This window comes from Silene latifolia, chromosome 10 (assembly GCF_048544455.1).
Source record: "Silene latifolia isolate original U9 population chromosome 10, ASM4854445v1, whole genome shotgun sequence".
Classification (NCBI taxonomy): domain Eukaryota; kingdom Viridiplantae; phylum Streptophyta; class Magnoliopsida; order Caryophyllales; family Caryophyllaceae; genus Silene; species Silene latifolia.
The window spans coordinates 18,174,349-18,198,044 of record NC_133535.1 but is presented as its reverse complement, the minus strand read 5'-3'; the positions used below and the strand labels follow the sequence as shown (position 1 = coordinate 18,198,044).

The 23,696-nt window shown below is 38.4% G+C and overlaps 1 protein-coding gene across 7 annotated transcripts; it reads right to left on the bottom strand.

The window, feature by feature from the left end:
- Positions 1-199: 199 nt before the first annotated feature.
- On the bottom strand, positions 200-23,665 carry LOC141605282 (uncharacterized). Of its 7 annotated transcripts, none has more exons than XM_074423984.1 (27): positions 23,349-23,574; positions 23,189-23,269; positions 21,590-21,644; positions 21,299-21,436; positions 19,878-19,988; positions 19,713-19,763; positions 19,526-19,626; positions 18,494-18,587; positions 18,062-18,193; positions 16,696-16,959; positions 16,547-16,611; positions 15,542-15,627; positions 15,313-15,396; positions 13,717-13,791; positions 13,568-13,615; positions 12,401-12,496; positions 10,878-11,107; positions 6,770-10,218; positions 5,538-5,614; positions 5,042-5,122; positions 4,823-4,894; positions 4,654-4,750; positions 3,717-3,774; positions 3,190-3,318; positions 2,932-3,049; positions 2,468-2,550; positions 200-997 (listed from the first exon to the last, which is right to left on the bottom strand). In XM_074423984.1, the coding sequence occupies exons 10-27, from the start codon at positions 16,758-16,760 to the stop codon at positions 577-579; spliced, it is 5,334 nt and encodes a 1,777-aa protein (XP_074280085.1). In that variant the 5' UTR covers positions 16,761-16,959; positions 18,062-18,193; positions 18,494-18,587; positions 19,526-19,626; positions 19,713-19,763; positions 19,878-19,988; positions 21,299-21,436; positions 21,590-21,644; positions 23,189-23,269; positions 23,349-23,574; the 3' UTR covers positions 200-576. The 7 variants fall into 7 exon arrangements, 6 of the variants coding, with proteins under 6 accessions (XP_074280085.1, XP_074280087.1, XP_074280082.1 ...); XM_074423986.1 differs by having other exon boundaries at positions 16,696-16,931; positions 23,349-23,567; XM_074423981.1 differs by lacking the exon at positions 21,590-21,644 and having other exon boundaries at positions 16,547-16,625; positions 23,349-23,665.
- Between the last annotated feature and the right edge of the window lie 31 nt (positions 23,666-23,696).

Here is a 23,696-nt window from a genome sequence, read left to right as displayed (position 1 = left end):
ATTCTTAGGTTTTTCTCAGAAAAAAGCCCCCAGTTTGTTTGTAACCTCCACTGCCAGTGTTACACCGTTCCAATCTAATACAACAACATCATCAGAAACTTAAATCCCAAAATAATTTGGATTCGGCTGACATAAATCATCCAGTGTTACACCGTTTCAATCTAATCTTCAATTATATCTTTAGCTTTGACCAAAGGACTACAATTAATCTCCACTGGACTTTTATAATAATACAAAATGATAACAAATCATTTCAGTTATAATCACTACAAATATCCGATCAAACCGCTAAAAATTGAATTACCACATGCAGATTCATAACGAGTTACCGCAACTGCCTTCTCTTGTAGCCTTGTATACACGAAAGGCTTTACAATGGTGTTACACTAAATGACAGCCAATCATGCCCCTTTTATCAGATGCTTATCATCCGAGATCATCAACACCATCTACAAATGTTACATACAACAATGACTCGTACAACTACGAACAAAAACTACATGATCATACATCTGCGGTACTGGAACATATGAACAAAATGGTTGTCAGTTGTCTTCATAATTGAGAAAACGGCTATCAATGTTTTCTTTCCCATTTTCCTTCACGTCGACTATCTCTGTCTCTTCTATCCAAAATTTGTCTCGACTTACCACCTCTTGATCCATGTCTCTGAGAAGAGCCAAACGCACTTGGGAGGCCATCGAAACCAGATGCTAACTCGGGGTCACCTGTACTACTTGTTTCCCCCGAGTCCTTGCTCCCATCAAAGGTATCATCGTAATTGCTTGTAGGCTCATCGGCACGATCACGAGATTGTAGGATTGTCGGAAGCTGGCCGGAAAATGATCTCGACCCTGACAAAGCAACAGTATGTGTTGTAGGAACCGACGCAGTGCTAACTAGCGTATCTGGTGGTAAGCTTGTCGGACTTGCTCTGAAATTCCCGTCTCCAACAGACCTCCCATTATCGCGGTCCCGATACCGATCACGAGGGCGGCTGTAGAATTAAGAAACAACATATAACATATATTTAGGAATATTTAGTTAACAAGTACAGCTAAAGGCATCTAAATGGTAAGAGCTCCTTGCTCCCAAGTCCTACCTTGTCCATTAAATCAAAGACTCCTTTCCTTCACACGCTAATGGAAAAAAACGGAAATGGATCCTCTCCATTTCTTTCTCTCCATTTCCTCTCCATTTCCTCTCTTAAACTCATTTAATAATATTTTTTCCACCAAACCTCATTATCCTTCTATTTTTACCCATAATTTTTAAGCCGTTCGATGAGGCTAGAATACGATCTGGACCACCGAAAGGAAATGGCCTCTCCATTTCTTTTTAGGAAATGGAGAAAAACTCTCCTCGAAAAAAACCAACAACAATTTTGAAAAAATACAAAACATAAAACACCATTCACCCCCTAGTTACTTCTCTGCATGTCATTCCCTTCCCAGCCTTATATCTTTCATAATCAGTTCTACCTTTATATCTTCCATAATCAATTCTTCACAGCGATGTCAAGCTCATGCCATTTTTTGGCAAGTAAAATATAGTACATTTATCGAAAGACACCAAGGAGGAGGTGTCCTGCTCCTACCATATTAACATAATGTTTCTAATCTAGGAACTGATTGGTTTACTTTGCCGTTACAAGTTCATCAATTTTTACATTGATGTTAACCCAAATTTATGAAAGGTTATCCTCAGATCTTCAAAATTTTCTTTCTTTACTCCCCTTCCCTTCACCAAATTTTTTAATATAAAATGATAGTACAATGCTTCAAAATCTGTCCAAGTTCTATTTATCGTTGATAACTTGGAGATATTTTGATATTGAGTTGTGAAGGCAACTTCCGAAATCTACTTCCAGAGAAAAAAGGTAGCTGTTTCATTTTAGTTCTTTTCAACCTTTACTCCCTTAAAAACACTGCAGACCATAAACGTGTGTCCTTTTTATTCATGCCATTTTCTTCAAGTGGGGTCATTTAGTAAGCGAGCCTTAACCAACAGCACGTCACGCCCAGAGTCCAGACCACAAGCCTAAATTGAGTGAAAAAAAAGCTCACAAGTGATACTCACCAGCCTTGAGCCCAGAAATATTAGCTTCTTGGCTTACTTATGCTCAGCTTGATTAGACCCCTATCCACCTAGCTCTAATCTTAATTACAACGACTAGGTTTCATATAGACAACATATAATTCACTCATCAAACTTGGTCCTAGACAGAATAGCTAAAAGACACCTAAGAAGGAAACCACATCGCAATGGCATATCATATCTTCTAAGAACATTATTATTATGAACATGCAGTGTTGAAACATCCCACCCGGCTATCCCTCCAGATATATTTCTTCAGCAACATTCAGCTGCTAGAGTACATAAAGAGCTATTTGACTTATCTGGATAAATAGATCTCAACTAAGAAATAAACAATAGAAACAACAGGGCACCAAGATTCGCCGTTTACCTGCTACTGGTGGAGGATGAGAACTCTCGTCGTGGTTGTCTGCTCCCAGATTCAACTTGCTCTAGCTCACGTTGAATTTCTCTCTGTAGACAAATTAAGATAATCAGTAAGAACTGTGTAAGGTGTTTCTGGAACGACAGAAATTCTCTATATAAGCTCAGGCAGAAATTAGGAGAAACCAAAGATAAGATATACTCCCTCCGATTCTGAATGATGTTCCACATTCACTTTGCACAAAATTAAGCAGAATGATATGTGGACAAAAAATTTACTAGAAAGAGGATGCGGGATCACAAATAATAAGAACCACAAAACATAGACAAATAAGGAAAGTGGAACATCTTTGTGAATTTGCCATCCTAGGAAATGTGAAATATCATTTAGAAGTGGAGGGAGTATGTGATAGATGCCCAAACCCAACACTAAATAATTGCAGTCCAGAGCCCAATTCAGGTATTACTTGCCTGTGTTTGCCTTTCCTTCTCTAAATCAAGATTATGCCGGAGCTCATTTGTCTTGGAACGTTCAAGCTCCAGTAACCGCTGCCTCTCAATCTCTTTTTCAACTTCAGAAGTCCTTTGCCTGAGTCCACATCAAAAGTTAGAAATCTGGCGGAGATAGTAGGAAGACGAAATTAAAAATTAAAATATTTTTGACCCTTATTAGTCAGTTCTCAGTAGCAACACCAAATCAAAGAAATTAGGAGCTCATCCAACTCAAACCTATCAAGTTCTTGCTGAAGTTCAGCCTCTCGTAAAGCAGCATCTTCAAGATATTTCTGACGTTCACGTTTCAATGACAGTTTCTTTTGCCTCCGAGCAAAAATCTCTTCCTCGAGTCTAGATCTCTCTCTAGAAAGGTGAAGCCATAGTTTTAATTTAGAAAAAAATCAGTTTCAAGAGCCTAAGAAAGAATGTAGTTGCAAGGCAAGGAACTCCAATTAGAAGAACAATTTGCTTATGAATTTCAGGTGATTAAAGTGAACAGGTTAGTTGCAACTGTGAGCATACCCAAAAAAGGGTTATTCCATCATACCAATTGCACAACTATACAAAAGTATTTCAGGAAGAGTGTCGTCCCAAGTGAAATAGGCTTAATACAAAAAATTGAGTTAGTTCAAGGAATTTAAGGATTTCAAAGCTACCCAATTTATGAGAAAGAAGGTTTCTTCTCGTTTAGATTACATCCCCCACCCCACAACACCACCCAGGAGAGCAAGAGAAAGATAAAGCAAGAGAAGAAGTCGTACAGTGAACGGATGTCATTCTTAATTTGCTGAAGTCGGCCATGATCTCCCTTCATTATAGCTGTAGACAGGAAGAAGATAAAATCATAAGTTTTGTTGCAGAAGTATATACTGAGGGGGCGTTTAGTTCGTAAGGGGGAAAGGGAAACAAGTGGAAAGGAATTGCATCCCCTTTCAGTAAAATGCTTGTTTGGTTTAAAATATGTGAAGAATGCTAACCCACCAAAAAAAACCAATAATCACCACCTCCGCCACTGAAACACGCCAACACCCACAACCAGCACTTACAACGGCGGCTCCACCACCTGACAGTCATTAGCGGGTGTCTCCTCTGCGCTCTAGTCGCCGGCGCACATCTCCTTGTCCCACCGTCGATCACCACAGGTCCACCCTAAAAACCCCATACCACCCCCCGAAACCTCTTCCCCTCACCCAAAAAAGACAGATCTGGGGTTTTGAGGTTGGGGAAGAAGATTCGGGGGTGGTATGGGGTTTTTAGGGTGGACCTGTGGTGGTCGACGGTGGGACAAGGGATTAGGCGAAGGTGGGAAATGTGTATGGTGGTCAGTCGCCCGCAAGGGGGAGGGAAGACGCCGACAGCAGCGCGGTTGTGGTATGGAGGCCTCAGGAATGGTGGTGGGAGAAGTGACAGGCGGTGGTTGGCAGTGATTATGGTGGTAGTCAAGTGAAGTGGATGTGGGGGTATGAGGGAATGGAATCCCATACTTTAGGGGGGAGATCCGGGGAGGAATGAAAGTAGAGGGATATAAGGGTATGGGAAGGAATGGAGAGGGGAAAGGGAATGAATAAATTGGTGAAACAGACAACAACAAAGGGAATGGGGGAGCGTGATTCCCTTTCCCTTTACTTTAGACCCCCAACCAAACGCCCCAGAAAGGTAAGAAAAAAAAATTATCAATACTAGGGACAAAACCATTACAAGAAGTAAATAGGGTATCTCCCTCGTCGCTAGCATCACCCTGAATGATAACTTCTTTCTGAAGAATTTTCATCTCCAGCTCTGCCTCCTCTAGCTCCTACAAAGTACTCAAGTGCTTTAACTAAAATGAGGCATGAAACAAAACTATAGCCATATAAGAAGAGCTTACTGCGGCTTCTTGGTCCATCTTCTCCGTAAATATATCAAAGTATGATTGTACAGAAGTTAAATTTGCAAGAACCTGAAATACACAGCAAAGTAAACACCGAATAAACATGGAAAGTATAAACCATTTACATTAAGAGCCCTTGCAAGTTGCATGAGAAGATCTACTTGAGCAAATTTGACTATACTAGGAACAGCGTTTAGGAAAAACAAAACATTATACCTGAAGAACAGATTCTCGAGTTGTCCCAAATTCTGGGTCAATCTCTTTTGGTGGACATGAAGAAAGTGCTTCCTTTAGGACCTTGAAATAAAAGTTTCATCAGAATCATTGCAGGTACCTTTAACTCAATAAATTAAGGGTAACGATGAGACGAATATGAATTAGCCAATAAAAGTGCTCATATCAAGTAATTAAATAGAAACTTTTTGGAAATTGCAACTTGAATTGACAAAACGACCATAAATTGAGGGCTTAAATAGTGTGGGAATGTATGGCACGCTTGCAACTGTAGCACCACCAGCACTAAAACCACTGTGATCTCACTCCCCGTCACATGAGATATAAGGTGGTCACAAAAACTAGTTGAATCTTTTGTCTAACGGACAAGGTACATTCCATTCCTTAACAAAACCCAAAGCCCAGGCCTGACAGTGTGAGCTACGGGATTAGTCTAGCAACAGGAGAGATAAGGTTTAACTGTTAAGTAACAACTTACTGCTTTGGCGTCATCCTCCTCGTGTTTAGCTTTACACAATGCCTGGCAGATGCGTCTATCCATCTCTCCAAATCTCCCTACCATAAGTTACATATTAGTTAGTCATGACAACTTGTGAGTATTAACAAGCTGGTGAGAAAACTAAGGTGATTCTATCAGTTTTGTTTCATGAAAAAGAAGTTTCTATTATTTACATTTGAGCGCAAGAGTGCTGAAAGTATGTCTTGGTAAACAGGATGTAGATAACCTTTTGATTTCTATTGTTTTTTTTTTTTAAATTCAATCTGTTGGACACTGTGCATATCCGATATCTGATGAAACAGATGAAATCAAAAGATTCTTAAAACCCACTGCACTTCTTGTATCATGAAACGGATGGCCATCTCAACTTAGGTGACATGTCAATTGGAAATGATGCGTAACTCTGGGCCCAAGGTTTCACTGGTGTCCTCCGGATAATGAGGATGATCTATTTCTTGTAATAATGGAAATATTAATGAATCACCTCTTCTTGATTCACATGAACACTATGTCAATGGAGCTGGTAGCTATATACCTTATAGTAGAGGTGAAATTTACCCCAACTAATTACCATCTCTTCGGCTTTACAAATTCCATATTCTTTTTTCTAAAAACATAATCAAAGCAATAAAAAAACAATTGAGGATATGAGCAGTCAACTGCACCCTAATGCAAATTTTTTTAAAGTAAACCTTTGCGCAATTCTATGGTAATGGGATAATGCAAAAATCCCATAATTATTCACCTTCTATCTCTTACACATAAACACATTAATAAATCAACTGTTCTATTCTTGATTCACATGAACACAGTCTTAAGAGCAGCTGGTAGCTATACACATTGATTGTAGAATTGTACCTCACCCCAATCTATTCCCCTTACTTTGCTTACAGATTTTCAAAATTCTTTACAAAAAAAATTAGCACAGCAACAAATGCAACGGAGGACAGATAAGCCCTCAACGGCTCAACTGCACGCATTTGTCAAAAAAGTACATTACGTTAAAGATGCTAACTATGGTATGGGATGATGCAAAATAACATGACTATACACCTTATCCATCCCCATCGAGTTGTTCCTTCCATGAACAGCCTTAAGATGCAAAAGCGATTTCAACGTCTTATTATTTGTAGTGTTAGAAAGATATTTTTTTTCAAGATGTGCATGTAAAGATAGTGGAGGATAAGCAAGTAAAACAGAAAGGCACATACCAAATTTTGTGCCCCCGAGGGTCTCAATATATTGCCAAACATTTTGCGGAACCAGTGACATATCTTCAGCTGGGCAGTAGAGGCAAACTCCAGCTAAAAGTGCCAAAGAAAGCTGAACAAAAACGCCCTCCCCCATCCGATACGTAAAACTTCCCAAACCAGGGAAAAACGTGTGTGCATTTTCAAGAAAAGATTGCAAGTTGGCATGTTCAGCAAATGGAATATAGTGAACCAGAAGCGCCATCGCAAGTGTCCTTAAGTGTAATGATGCATCTGCGGAAGCCATAGAAGCAACTGGATACCACGTGTTTGCTACAAGTTGAGTTAAGACTGATTCCGAGATCAAAACAATACTATCATGAGAAGCTAGTTTGTCAAAAGACGGAGAAGTGAGGACCACCCAACCACCATTCACATCTAGGCCAAAAAGTCGACCTAAATGCTCAAGAGCTGTAAAGCGTTGCTCTGGCTCATGATGAGACAACATTTTAGAAATTAATTCAACCAAAGATATCCCTCCTTCGTGCATTAGAATTCCTCTTGAAAATAGATTTGACAACCAACTATTAGTTCTCAAGCGCCACGAAATCTTTGGAGCACTATTTATGATCGTTTCAATCACAGAAGTTAGAGTAACAATTATATAATCCAGGCTGCAAAATGGTGGAACTCTAAGAAGACAATCAAGCATAGTGGAAGCGACTTCCCAGCAACTGTTTTCCAGAACCATCATAATATTTTCAGCAAGCGTTGACATACCTATCTTCCAATGAGTGAAGAACTCATCAGAAGACCTGCACGAAGATGTGTTCTCATTCTCACCGGCTTCTGGAAAAGATGTTTCTCGAGTAACTGAACACAAGAATCTTGAGTAGACCAGACACTTCGCCGAAAGAACAACAAGACTTTTGCAAAGTTGAGGATGAAGATTCCAAGATGATTCAATTGTTACATTTAGCTTGGAAATCAGATTATCTATCTCCCCTGAGAAGCCTTCTACTTCCACTGAAGACAGACGAGAAACACGAGTGCAAGAAGTATCACCATTTAATTTGTTCTCAAGCTCAGCAATAGGAAGGCCGTAGCAAAAATCATCAGGAAACCATAGACACGATTCTGATCCTCTATTTCCAATATTGAGGATGTTTACATCAGAAGCTTGAGGCATTGGTATAAAACCAAGTGATCTCAAGTTTTCAACTAAGAAATCATTGCAACTTTGAAGAAGTAACTGGAATGAGCAAAGGTAGTCATGGAACATCGATGTGGGCTCAAAGGCAGGAAAATTCACCCACCGTACTGATAATTGTATGACCTCTCTTTTACGGTCAACTGACAAGTCACAAAAGACAGTTGCGAGGGTGAATATAACAAGCGCAATATTGACCTTTTTGTCCGACAAACCACGGTCGTCCTTCTCCTGTTGAAGGTAAGTAAACAGCTCACTGAAGCACAGAGACTCAAAATTAAGGCATGATTCACCAACCAGATGCTTTTCCGCATTAGAAATCTTGCCAAAAGAGAAGGAAATAATAGGTCTCAACAAACACAATATTGATCTGAGAAAAGGCACGTCACAGTACAAGCTTCTGCATAAGGATCCAAGCACTTGCATGAGCCTAGGTAACTCAGGAATAACTGCTTCCATGTGTTCGCTAATAATAGCTTCAAATACATATAGAACGATCGCCTTGGAATTTTTTGCATGATGACCTTTAACTGGAAGAAGACTATCGTGAGCATTCTCTAGAAAGGGAGACAAACACAGATCAGACAACCAACACAATATATCAGTAACTGTGGTCGATGCTACAGATCTCAGCTGCATTGCAACAGCCTCCAAAATACATTCTCTAAAAGCTTTTAATTCTTTTGGCATTTCAGGAAAGAAAATGCTCATGTCAGGATACTTCACAGCAAAAGAACAGTCTTCATATTGTAATTTCTCTTGTTTCCCGTTTGACACTTCTAGATTACGACTCTCTCTCAAGTCCCCAACAAAATCCAATGTGGCAAGATCATCAGCGAATATAGATAATAAAAGTGTCAGTTCTGATAAATTTGAAGTCAGAAAAAGACGTTCGGCTAGGTATCCTTTAGCGATCCTTGATATTGCCAACCAACCCAAATACCGAACTAAAGAAAAAGCACAAGAGGTGAATGCTGGTATCTTACGAATCCAACCAGACGAAGGAATCAAAGTACCGTACTTCAAACCACTTACATAAGATACATTGTTTGGTCCACCATTTCCAGCACTTGAAGCAATGACCAGACTTTGAAGAATTGTCCAATGCCTTTGGACCCTATAAACTTTTTCACGACTTAGCGGCAGAACCCCTTCTTGGCACTGCTGAAAAATGGACCTTAAACACCTATTAAGGTTCTCGGCTGAGTCGAGTATAATGTCGATAATTTTTTCAGGTGAACAAACAAGGTTAGTGGCAGAGTGCAACAAAAATACAAGACACTGCATGAGAGTTTCATGCAAAGAATGCTGCTCTTTGCACAATTGATGGATTAAAAAATTGCACAATAGTGTTTGGTTTCTTCGAACCAAAGTTAGAGCATCGACAGATGCATTATTATCCTCAGACAAATTTGCAAGTTCTTCCACTTCAACACCATATGGACCATGATCACCATCAGACACATCAGAAACCTTCTGATAGTAATTCTTGTCCATATCAGCAGCCTCAAGCAGAATCTGGATAAACACCTTATCTCTCCTTTGTTCTAGAAGATTTATTGTTTCTAATTTACACTTCCTTTTGCCCAAGGCTCTCTTGAGTGCCGAAATTTCTTGTTCATTAGGAGATCTAATACCTGTTAAATTAATTTGATCAGAAACCCTTGGATATTCCTTAACAGATACCATGAAGGGATTAATATAGCATTCTGCTGACAGGATCAAAGCATCCACAGCAGCATTGTGACCCTCGAGATTGATATTTTGCTGAGAATGCAAATCCGAAGCCAGACGCCGAAACTCTGAAGCCCGCCTTTCACAAATATCAATGTCCAGCAGCTGTGTATGATGAAGCTGCAAGCTGGAATACTTCATAGAGAGCCAAGGAGCTGGCATAAGACCCTTGTCTACTTTAGTCCTCAAGTCTTTTCCCAGAACTGGTTTATTATCACTCATGGTATCTGAAAGACTAGATTGCTCTGGTTTTTCAAAATTAGCATCTAATAATAGATTTAGATTTCTTAACTCCTGTGGGGCAAAAAGGAGACTGGCATCTTCTAGAATATCCGCTTTTGAAGAAATATCTGCCGCTCCATACCCATCATCTTGACCAGCGGACTTTAAGGAGCTTCCTCCAAAAGACACATAAGACAACGGAAAACTGGATGAGTTTTCTTTGTCAATCTTTGGGAGAGAAGACCTGGAATGATCAAACTCAGGAGGTAACTCCAGCTGTGGATCCAGAATGGAGAGAAGAACACTGCATTTGAAAGAGAGGTCAAAAATATAGATACATACGAACAAGATAAAAAGTACCAAGAGTAACAAATATTTACATATTGGGGAGCAAAAAGTTGTATTGGTCCATACGATTACCAAAGCTGCCTGTTAGGGTGCAGGGATTTATGGACTTTAGAATATCAGGCAATGAAGGCATCAAAATACAGTTTACAGGGGAAAGTAGTAGAGAACAGTAAAACCAGTCAGAAAGGTTAGTTTGCGTACTGATCAACATTTAACATAGTTGCAAATTTACACGTTTGAGAAAAAACTGTAATTTTAGGATGCATTATCATTTGATACTGTAACTTAACCACAACACACAATATTCTCATATTTGTAACTTGTTTCTGGTTTACTTTGACACAAGTCACAGAGAGGTCTGTAAGTTTAGAATAGAGATGCTTAACAATTGTCATATCATATTCAATCATGCCAATATTTTCACAAAGCACAAACAAAAATAATGTTATTTATAGACTGAGATGGGCTGAGACGCGGAATGAGTCATAGAGGACCAATAGAAGATTAAAAATTTAGGCACATCGGTCAAACTTTAAAGAGAATAAACAGAAATAGATAAATTGCAGAATAAAGCCAAATATGTTAATGTTGGATAACCTTAGTAACGTTACTTACGTAGGAGGTACTGAACCAAGCCGCCACTCTAGCTCCAAAGAGGGAAGAACAGAGAGCTTTCTGACAGCTGCACGGATCACTTGAAGTGCAGTGGCACACATTGTTTCCTGGTTGTTGGTAGAAGTGCAGAAGATTTCACCAAAGCCTATCATGTTTTGGGAGGCCGAAAGGGCTGGCTCAAGAAAGGTCTCCAACATTTCTATAAGAAATAGAACTCTAAGCTTTGCTTCCTGAAGGTAAATGAAGAGTGAAGTTAAAAGCACTCCTATTGTCTGAACTCAATCCTAAAACTTTGTTGATGAAGTTTCAAAACAGCTCCATCTTGAAAAGAAGAAACAAACACTTGAAGATAAAACTCAGATAGAAAACACAATCGGTAAATTAAGTTGACAATATTTTCATGTTAGCCGACCCCAAATCATTTTGGGATTAAGGCTTTGATGTTGTTGTTGTTGTTGTTGCATAGTATAGTTAAAGGCCACAATCACAACGAATAACCTAGTAACATTTTTCACCCACTTCAAAGAACCTTCTTGACAAAATATATTCACTCACAAAGGTCCATAATTTATCTTCACGTGACAGCGTCTGGACAACAAAGTGAGTTATTGGTCAGCAACTTAACCCATCTTTGAAATGATTGGCTGATACGAATACACGGAAGAGGAAGCTCGGGAAATATTTGAAAGGAAATGATATGGACAATCAAACCTAAATTCGACTCAATTAAACTAGGACATGGGCAAGTACATTTGACCTCTTTCATGCTTGAACTCGATTAGACCGTAAATAACCTGTCTATTTTTAACCCTTGAACTTCATTACCCCAACCAAATTCAGAAACTCAACAACGAACCAAGCTACCTTCAAGTTTGACTGAAAAATTTCATGAACACAAATAAGTGCCACCTGACCTTTTGACAAAACTGCCGTAATTATTATCAATTTTCTGTAACCAATAGATATTAAGGGCCTACTATTCTAAAAACTCGAGCATTTTATAACTTCTTGTTTGTAGCTAAAAGAAATCCTAATCATACTAAGAAATAATGTAGATTAATCCTACTCCAAAATAGAGTGATATAGTAGTCCTATATTAGTAGTATAAGCTGGCTGATATTGATGAACAAAAAAGAAATTGTGGTTCCTGTGCTAGTGTGAGTTAGGTTCTTCTAGGTAAACAGGCACTACATGTTTTAGCATCCACCAAGACTTGTGCTTCTACTATGGTAAACGTGATCAAGTTGTCCTCACACGCATCATGTTCAAGCCAAGACCCCGACTAACCCCTGTCATGTCCTTGACCAGCTCAAGAACGATCACCCCGATGATATTCGCACAGCCATGGCACTTCAATACAAGTTTTACACGTGAATTAGTCAACACGCCAATTTCAAAGTATGGAAATATGATCAATGTGAAATCGTTTAACACAGGAGAATAGAAATCACAATACACCAAACTCAGAAATGTCTGCTTATGGTCTTACGATAAGTTTCAATGTAGCTCAAGCTTCCCTTTACCTTGTATTCAGCTAGCACTTCATCCATGTAGCCAGAGAGAGCCAGCAAAATATATTTAAGGGCCACACGTACACGAACTAAAGAATGGCGTTCACCCTGTTATGACATCCTCCAATCAAATTTCCAAGAGACAGAAACAAAGTGAGATTATTAGAAGTTGCATAAAGTAAAACCCAAAATGACACAGACATGGAGCTTGACAAAGAAAAACCACCAAGCCCGTCTCAATTTGATTAGTCCCAAGAGAACAGGGACCAGCCTGGGCTAAGGGTACTACATAGTGCCAACGGAAACATAGGCTGTCTCCCACATACACAAGTAAAATTATCTTACAAGTAGATAGGATTGGACCCTGATATGATGCTAGTTCTTCCATAAATCCTCAGTGGCAAAAATAGACCGACCATCCTCTAACTAAGCAACAGAACTTAGAAGACTGAATACGACATTACAACTGCAAGATCCAATAATATAAGAGGGATCCCACAGTAACATAAGTTCTATAGTTCATATGCCATCAATCAAGTACAAGTTATTCACTTTTACTTTTCCACTTAACCATGTGTTCCTCTCTAAACCAACAACCCCAATATAACCTTAATCGCAACTTGATTCTGGTCAGCTAACATGAAGATTGCGATCAATTGGCACTATCAGGTCAAATGTCAAGCTCAAACCTCTTTACCCAGGCAAAATCGGAACAAACAGCGGGTCTAATTAACCCCCAAAAAAAATCTCTTCATCTTGTTCAAAGCAAATTTCCTATTATCAATTAGTACTAATTAATATCATTCGCAGCACCATGAAAAATGGTGCCAAAATTTTGATTCCATAGCCTCTTCCTGAATTTTCAAGCATAGATCAGGTCGAAATCTGGTAGGAGTAGCTCTTAGGTAGGAACCTTAGAACGCTTATTGAGTGCAGTGAGAAATTATTGGCAAAACAAAACCTACACATTTATGTAACATGAGTATGACTTTACAAAAATTGTACCGTCGTCAATAAGCATGTTTACATTCTCCTGCTTCAGGAGTAGTCCTACCAGATCTAGAATTATGAACCCTACACACATCTACATAAACAAGAATGCATCTAAGACACCTTAAGGTATGTCCTGAACTCCTTCAGCGGAACACAATCTGGTGTTTGACGATTCCATAAATATACCTGAATAACACCCAAGAGATCTTCCAGAAGCTCCACAGCCAAGTCTATCTGCATCACATAAAGGTAAATATCTCAGATCACTTCATCAAAAACAAACATCAAATACCAACATCGTTTGCCACACTGAGGCTGAGAGATCCTTAGACAACCTTTGCAGTTACTCGGGACATCCAAGGTGCAAGTGTACTGCTACACAAATCGATCAAGACACAAGCAGTTTTTGCCTGTAGCAGAAAAGAAATCTAAATCATCAGTTCACTAAAGAACCAGTTAAATAAAGAATAACTAAAATGACTTTACCTAACCAATTTTCTACACATTTGGCCCAAAGAACTACCGAAATCTCTTACACTCTTACACACAGAGGAAGGCAGCGCAGAACCACTCACAACTTCCTGACTTAAACCAGAGATATTTCCGTCAATTACATCGCATACAGCTACACAAGACTACTTCTACCTCCACTATAAAATTAATGCCTATGAATCATTATGCAGGTAGTTCATACTACGAATGCGTATCATACTAAATATTGAGATATTTTATAAAACCACCGATGAGATATGTATACCCAATTTGGAGATCTATTATAAACTGATTGCTCTTTTTTTTACATCAAAGTAGCAGTAATTCAATGCAAAAACCTCCAAGCATGAAGTAGTCTCAGATAATGACATGATAGTAAAAGGAAGACTTTTAACTGGGTGACTATTAACCTATGTTGATCGGACTCGGCTAGAAGTATCCGACATGCATGTCCACGTGTCGGATTCGGCTATTTTATGAAAAAAAAAATCATATTTTTGGTCTAAAATGAAATGTATGCGTGTGCTACCCATGTCCGAATCTTGAGTGTCTAACACGCGTACGGGAGGTAAAATTGAAGAGTCCGAGCAAATAGCTACTGACACACCTTATATTCTAATCCATCTACCATAAGCAGTACAAGAAAATGCATCGTTCACCAACTGTGATGCTTCCATTTCCAGTACTGCTGAGGGTTATGAGTATCAAATGGTAATTACATTAATGTACAAGTACAGAACAACAATAATGCAAATTAAAAGTAATGTGACAGCGTGACCCTGCTTCAGCTACAAGTTTGAGAGGTATCACCAAAAACTCCAACCAATCATTATAGTTAAGGGGAAATATACAGATAGGTTAAACTGTACAAGCCTACAAGGTAACAAACTGAAGCAAAAAATGACGGCAATGAAAAGAAAATCCTACAATGGCAAGTTAGGACCACGCATAAGCAGGCTTCACGGGAAAGGGCAAACTCTGACCATATAATAAACATGGTCGGAACCCGAGCTAACATGATGACATATTCCCATAGCACCGATTAGGCGATTATAGATTAAATAATTGTTGAAAGTGAAAGAGGAACCGGGGATTAGTGGTATGACACACTTTGCAAAGACGAGAAAGAATTCCATTGGACTATCACATGAATACATGATCCACATTTCTTAAGCCTGATAAACTCCTTGATGAAAGGTAAGCTATGCAACTGAAATTAGTAGCTAGCAAAGGGCAAATACCAGGTAACCTTAGCACAAGCAAACAATCAATGCAATAGATAACAATTGAATGAATTTAGTGACACCATGACGACCGATTAATTTACAAGTGGCAGCAAGCTGGTAAGGCCGTCGGCATATATAAACATCACATTTTTAGTTGAAGCTATACAACAAGAGAGTATTCCAAAGAAAGAGAGAAAATAAAAATATACATACATGAGAAGGTGAGAAAGATGATAAATAGCCAGCACAACCATGAAGAAGAGGATGGTAAACTGATGACGACAAAGTTGATACAATCTGCAAAATAAAATCTATTCTGAGAGGGAAATTACAAGAGCATCCCTCATTCCCTTCAAATAGACATCGGGAATGAAGTAGGATAAAGGAAGGAGACATTTATCAAACAGAGAATTTGACAGCAACAATAACAGCATATACTAACCTTAGATAGTGCCTGTTGAACAAAAGGCTGAGCCCATTGCGAGAAAGTATCGTCAACATTGACAGCACAACTAACTGGGCGAAGAGCTACAAAATTCCAAGGAAGGTTAACTATGACAAGGGGGTTCTTCAATTTGAATTTTTATGCAAAATGGGGAAGGTGCGGGGTTATTAAGATGCATTGATGGAAGCTCAAAATAATTGTCAAGATGAAAGCAAAAGACAACAAGTTACTTAATGTTTTTATTTATAGCAAATAATTATGTCGGTTGAATTTTACCCAATTACGGTTTTCACAAATAGTTCATTTATTTAGTAAAAGTAGAAGGAAATCCTATAATAATGGGTTTCTAACCGATCAAGAAAGGCTTTCTTAAAGCAGTATACTCACAGGGAATGGATCGATGTAAGGCAGGCCTTTCCTTTATCTAAATCAGTTTTATGAAGTACATTAAACATCAATCTCACAAGACATTAGTCTATTCTCTGAGCATTTCTTAAGCATTTGTCCAGACTCCACACACTCCAGTTTTTCTAAGATAATACGGAGTAACAACAAAAGGCTTTATTACCAAAATGATATGTGCTACCTAATATGTATTATGGTATCGAACCATCATCGTGAAGTAGGAAACAATGAATGGAGAGGAAAAAACGACATTAACCAGGGCAAAAAAAAGTAAGTGATCAGAGAAATGACATAAAAATAACAATAAAATTTTGAATGAGGACTAAGAGGTCGAAGATAATCTTATTTTTCTTCAATAGAATTTAAGAAAATTTTCTAATGTTCTCATAAGTTTTAACAAAAGCTTCTTTTATTTAAAAACAGGCTCGCGATACAACTAAACCGGCCCTTCACAAGTTACAACCAGTGATTTCACAGTACGATAACTGTGGCTGTATAGAAACAGAAATTTACTGCAAGACAAAATCTCACTTGCAAGACTTTCTCCAACTACGTAATAACACTCATTGTAGTCTGTAGATGAATATGATGGCTGACCTGGTGAGAGAGCTTGAATCAGAGGCAATACCAACCAAAAGTCACCAGCACAACCAGCCAGCTTGCTGCAAAGCAATGGCTGTAGGTGTACTTAGTCAAGATACAATAGAGAAAGATAATGCAAACCACTTGGTCCTGCTGTGACTCACCTCTGCAGCACAAGCATATAAAACATGAAAAATCGCTTCTTCAAGAGCCGCAATATCAAGAACATTTATATAGCTAGCATCCCAGTCAACAGCAGGGGTGAGAAATCCATCCCCAAACAACTCTGAATAATCTGATAAGGCAGAGTGTCTAGATAACTTTGCCCCTCGGCCTTCATCAAGCAGAGACGATGCACCTCCTATTGAAATGGAAGACTCTTCTTGCACTAAGGCAGTCTCTGCAAGATAATGGAAAATTCTTGAAACCTGAAAGAAAAACGGTTTCAAAGATCTAGGCAAGCTGGCTCATCAAAACAAATACAGGCAACTGTGATACATGTCATAACACATAACAAAAATCTATCGAGATATAGAGTAGACAGAATGTAATAGGAACAAAAGAGGCGAGGGATGAGAAGACGAATCAGCCCAGGGCCGCCAATGAATCGGAGGCCCTGTTCTAAATATTATGTGGAGGCCCTTACTTTCTCGTGTATTTTTCAGGCCATATATACAAACATGAGCCCTTTATACCAAGGGCGATCTGATTTCCGAATTACCGATTATTAGAAATGTATTAAACGTGTAGTCGTGTACATACGTAGATTTGTAGCCAAAGATCACTATTCACTACACCTTTATAAACGGGTACGTATGTTGATACTCCCTCTATTTTTTGTATTAAACGCGTAGTTGTGGACATATGTCCGTGCTTAATGGATTAAAAGGAAGTAATGTAAATGTATATTGATAATTAAATGTTTATAAGAAGAGTTTATTTTTTGAGAAATGACATTTTCCTTGGTAAAATAAATTATTTGTATGTAAATGATTTAGATTAAGTTTACGAATCACTTAATAGCATTATGTTAAATTGATGGATTTATTTTAAATAGTGAACAAAATTTTCTTAAACATTTAAGTTGAATTTATGATGGTAAGAAATTAAAATATTGATGAAATGATCAATAAAACCAAATCACGTGTCAGTTGTCACCTAAAGATGTAAGTAGGATAGTAAAACATCTTATTTGTCACAAAGACACAAACCTCATACTCAAGAGGAAGGGAAGTGGAATTTGAAAAAAAAAAAAAAAAAAAAAAAAAAAAAAAAAAAAAAAAATCTAAAACACAAGAATCGAACACGGAACCTCCCAACAAATACTAAAATTCCTTGACCTTCTTCATAGTACCGCTGAACCAGGTACATATTCAACATGTATTGGTCTTATACTCTTATCAAACAATTATACATTTACTCTTTGCAAATGGGGCCCCATACCGAGTTGGGCTCCGGTTCCAAGAACCGAAGGTACCCCCCTCTGGGCTGCCCCTGATATCAGCCAAAACAAAAAATGAAATACATTACCACTTTGCATACAGCTCCCAAGTCTTTGTCAGCAAATGCTCTTCTCAGCAACATGAAGACTGCATCTGGCCGAAAAACTATTGATCGGGAAGAGGGCGGGGGAAATGGAGACACGCTTCGTAATCTCCTCGGCTGTGATGGAAATTTATATTACAGGGATGAGACTAGCAAAAACAATTATGTCTGAGTTAATTAAGAAAGAAATAAGAGTGTGGGGGTTAGATATAACAAATCAGAGGCAAGTGCTGAATTCTTTGTAAATCAATGGCTAGAAGTATCACAGTTTGACAATAACGTCATTTTAGAACCCACATCCTTGACAATAACACTCCCCATACATGACGTACACAGAAACCCTCAAACACCGATGAACAAAAACTACACACATAGACCAGAAGCAGCAATTGGGATATGTATTAACAACATAGCTACCTCGAAGTTAGATGAAACTGTCAAAGAAGGCACTGGTTGAATGATTTTAGAAACATCAGAGTCTGGGCCACTTGCTGAGCATCTTGAAGTTTCCCTGAGAAATAAATGAGGATTATAAAAACATGCATCGCCATTCATCAAACTAAAGTACTCATAATCAGATATAGCACGGGAACCATGAGATAATTGGTCAGGTAGATGACATGTTGTAGCATTAGCCTTGTCAACTACTTGATGACTGTGTTAAGACTTGAGAGACATGCTAAATCAATCCACATAGCATGCAACACTACTTTTGTAACACAGTATTATTGGTACAGTTCAAAATAGAATGATACACAAAGCATGCAACACTCCTTTTGTAACATAGTATTATTGGTACACTATTTTTAAGTGATCTCTGATAGGAGATCACTTAAAACACAATCTAACAGTGTATCTCTCATCATCAAGTGTACGCACGTGTACGAAATGGCCTTTTGGAACAGGAACTAAACTTCAGACTACAGGCAAAAAGACTCATCAGAGCTCTACAAAATTGGATTTTCTATCTACAGTTAATGTTTTCATACAACATGCTGCCTCTCACTCAACTGACTCTTTACAAATTCCACTTTGGCTTGTTTCAACCATTCTTTACATTTCTTTTTCGAAAAACTTTACCTACACAAACACGAACACTACTCTACCCTCATCTCACCCATCATCAACCACTACCCCCAACAAACCCTCTTTTCTCAATTTCCACCCTCATCTAACCTAACAAACCTAACCCGCCACAAACCAATCCAGCCATCACCTTCTGCCACCGCTGCCCTAACCCACCACCAGCCAGCCAGGAAACCCTGTGCGGGGTAAACCCCACCCCCGTAGATCACCACTGTCTAGATTGATCAACCACCTAAGAGCATTAGGAAACCCTCGCTCATCTGGATGGAGGTGGTTGATCATCTTTAAGCAACAAAAAAATCCTTCTCCAAGAAAGTAAGGACGGTGTACACTGTACAATGCTTAAGAGCATTGAAAACTAACCTTTCAGTAACAATTTGAAGAATGGGATAAAATGGGCCAGAAAGCATGGCAAGAAATCGTGTGCTAGCCTCTGATTCATCCACATATCTCAAAAGCTCTGTCTGCAAATTTGTACGAAAACAACATAAATATAATAGCACGGATTACTGCAGCGGTTGTATACCCAAAAAAGAAGATGAAAGCATACCTCAAGTTGCGGAAGAAATATGTGTAATCGTTCTGTTATGTCTTGGAGCAACTACAGAGTAAACATTATTAGAACTACATTATGATAAACGAAAGAGGTGAAGGACATAATTGATAGGTATTACGGTGTTAAGTGTATGACTTATGAGAAGAAAATGTTCACAACCTGAAGGTGCAAACAAGTAGAACTGTGTTCATGCGCCAAGATTTGGGGTAAAATATAATTAACCACTGGCTGAAACTCTGGCTCAAGCCCTGGCACCGAAATCCCAATCAACTGGAAAATACACAAATGTTGATTCGTTAAGTCAAGCCAAAAGCATTTCATCACATGACATGTTCAAGGGTTATCTGGTTCACAACACAAAGCCTGACAACGGAAAAACTTCCGAAGCATCTGCAACCTCAACACTCTACCCAATAACATGAATAACAGAAAACCACTTCCCTATAACAACCCACATAGAAAAAAACTGTTTCACAATTACTGCAAAGAAAAAAATTCACCAGAAAGGACAGAGTACTCAGGACAATATACAAAAAAACGAATAATAACATCATGAAGAGGCATCAAACGACATACCCCGGTTAAGATAATTTGAGGGCATCTCTTTTAGGTATATAAAAAGCATCCAGAAGGCAAAGAATTCCGGACGGAATACATGAAAGAGGTAAGTAGTCAAATACCACTAAAGAGATATTCAAACTCCATAGTTGAAGCCTCTATAAAATAACGGCTCTTGTAATAAATGTACTAAACTATCTTAAAATTCTCACTTCATATTATTATTTTCCCAAACCATGGATCCTTGTCCTTAGATCATTCACAATTGGAAAGACAATCTCAGATTGATGATTTTAAACCCCAACAGATACAAATTAAGCAGTTGAGGATGCACTTAGCCACCATTTCACGCCATTGACGTTATTAGGCAGTCTCTTTTTAAAGATCTTAGTATCATGCAAGAATATAGGACTTTCAGCAAGAGGAGCAGTCACAAGCTGGTCAGGCCCACCTTAGAAATGAACGAGAGAAAATAATACTATTAAAGGTGCAATTGATTGAAGAGAGAGGTATTGCATGGCAAAACAAAAAACACAACTGTCCAGCACTAAAGCTAGCGGAAAATTTTTGTCCTGCTCCCAACACCAAACCACTACTAACCCCACCTTCGAACCCCTTAAACGAGAAAAGAAGTCAAGAACTCAGCTAAACAGTACAAACCCATCATACATAGTGCTCAGAAAAACAAAGGTTAAGTTCATACATTACATCATCAGATACCATGAAATAATACCCCAGATTTCCCACTTTATATAGCAAGTGGCATCCACAAATATAATATGACAAAGCAAACTTGGAGCAAATATGCCAAACGGGTAGCCATTAACTTATCGGAGTATTCCCCAAAACCACAAACACATTATGAGCATGCCGTCGGTCTTTGTAAATTGTACATCCAAAGTTTAGAAGAAAGACAAGAACAATATAGCTGCCTAAAGGAGAGTGAGACAGATATCACACTTCTACATAAGTGTTTATTTCAAAATATTTTATGATAAAACAAATAACAGCCTTGAAATTACCTGGATGAAGAATATGGCAATGGGGCTTCCTCTTAGACAAGATAATCGAACATATCGACATGGTGTATAATTCATAGGATAAGTCACGTCCCGACGAGGTGCTTCGCATCGCGAACGAACCTTTACAAACGTCTCAGGCTGCATAAATAAAGGGATCAACATCTCAAGAATCAATCTCTACACTTGTGCGGAACATGGGGCCCAAACAGTGAATAGCGTACAAGGACTGTTTTAGAAATATAACACTATTAACCAAGCGTAAATAGATCCACTAACATGCCAAGAACTTACTTTAAAAGCAAAAAACTTGACATATAAGCAACACTTCCGTAAACAAAGAACGTTCCTGCGCATCAGAACAAACTCACTTCCTTACACAGTAACACATTAATCTAGCAATTACTTGGTTGATGTGGTGATTTCTTGTCAAAACATACTTAAATAGACATGCACATAAGATAAGCATGTTTCGCCATCATTCATTTGCAATTGTAAGATTAGATAATGTGCAGGCTGAGCTCATTGATTGTGTATACGTGAAATCAGGTTACGGATGGTATAATTCCACCCATCCAACACAAACACACAATGGAATTTATTTTCACAAAAAAGCAAAGAACGAGGGCAGTGTCATTTATGGTAACATATTTCATTCCAACCTGGTCATTTATATCTCAAACTGTTAGCGCAAAATAAAAGGTTCACCAGCTACTATATATTATTTTTACAACGTAAGCATCATCTGCTGGAAACACTTCAACTAAATGACAGAAGTAACTTCCCAGCCTTCCCCTTGATGACCTACCATGATGGCACTGATCATTGGTGTATATATATTTGATCGTTAGATGTACACACAAGCAGCTGAATACTCTTCCCATCTCCCTTATACACAACACCATCAATGTCAACTCGCTACGGTCAACACCACAAATTCTCTCATTACACTGACTCATGAAGCTCTTCACCTTCCTCCACATATGACAGTCTTTCTCGGAACTTACTGAACCATCAACCATGGACAAATTCAGTTATTTTCTCACATTCTCTATTTCAAAAATTCAAATTCCACCTCATAACCATCAATAATTTTTCAAGTACTTCAAGCCGCAATTACAAAACACACACGTATCATCATTGTCAACATGATAAGGTCACTAGCGTTTTTGGTAAGTAACGTGGTTGAATTTATTATACATAGCAACCTTAGTAATCAGAAACTCAGTATATAACACTGCTATCTAGTATGGTAAACCATATTCACTTCTCGATTTCCCTCCAAAATTTTCTCACTACAGTCACTCACTCATCAAGCTCAAATTCTGCTCTATTACTTCACCTACCTCCACAAGTAATAGTATTTCTCCTAACTTTCTGAACCACCGACAAATTCAATTATTTTTTTCCACACTACTTCAAGTCCCAATGACGAAACATACACATCATCATTGTCAACACGCTACGGTCACTAGCGTTTTTGGTAAGCAATCTTAGTAGTCAGAAACTCAGAATATAATACTGCTAGCATAATAAATCTTTGTATTCGCTTTCAGATTTCCTCTTTTCTTTTCTCACTCTCGCTCACTCACTAACTATCTCATCAAGCTCAAATTCTACCCTAATTACTTAACTATCTCATCAAGCTCAAATTCTACCCTAATTACTTCACCTTCCTCGACATATAACAGTCTTTCTCCTAACTTACCAAACCACAGAGAATTTCAGTTGCTTTCTCGCAATCACTACTTCAAATTCCACTCCTAATCCATCAACACTTTTTTCGACTACTTCAAACCGCAATCACGAAACATACACACATCACAGACTCACACATTCCACAATCAAACCAAATTACCACTAAAACACACAAAATTAAGCTAAAAAATCAACCTTATAACGCAATCCGGCAGCGATTTCCCACTCCAAAACAGACTTATTATGAATCCGAATTTCCGACAACAAGCAAGGTTCCTGCACATACACACTTAATCATCAAAAACGTAACTTAAATATTTGAATCAAACACAAAAGAAAAAAAAAATATTAATACCTGGAGTTCAAGCAAGATCCACTCTTTAGTATTGGTAGAAGTAGACCAGTAATTACGAAGGTCAGCGTCGAGGACATTGACGGCTTTTTGAGTAGAAGTTTCACGAGACATAGCTTTGATTTTGTACGTCAATGGCTTCCCTTTACCTTCCATTTCCGTCTCCATTTTTTCCTGAATCCCTAAGTTTTCGTTGTGTTTTTTCTGTGACTTTTAGTCTTCAAGTGTTTTGTTGTTTATTTCTGGAAGTGTTTTTGGATCGATTTTGTTGCTACAGTCAGGTAAGAAGTACATCCAAGGATACACTTTGAATTTTCACTAATCAATGCTCCCTCCATTCAACTCCACAGG

Coding starts and splice junctions, on each gene's coding strand:
- LOC141605282 (XM_074423981.1), bottom strand. CDS start 23,513: ATGGAGACGGAAATGGAAGGTAAAGGGAAGCCATTGACGTACAAAATC. Junction 23,270..23,348: donor GGATCTTGCTTGAACTCCAG/GTATTAATATTT, acceptor GTGTATGTGCAG/GAACCTTGCTTGTTGTCGGA. Junction 3,319..3,716: donor AAGAATGACATCCGTTCACT/GTACGACTTCTT, acceptor TCACCTTTCTAG/AGAGAGATCTAGACTCGAGG.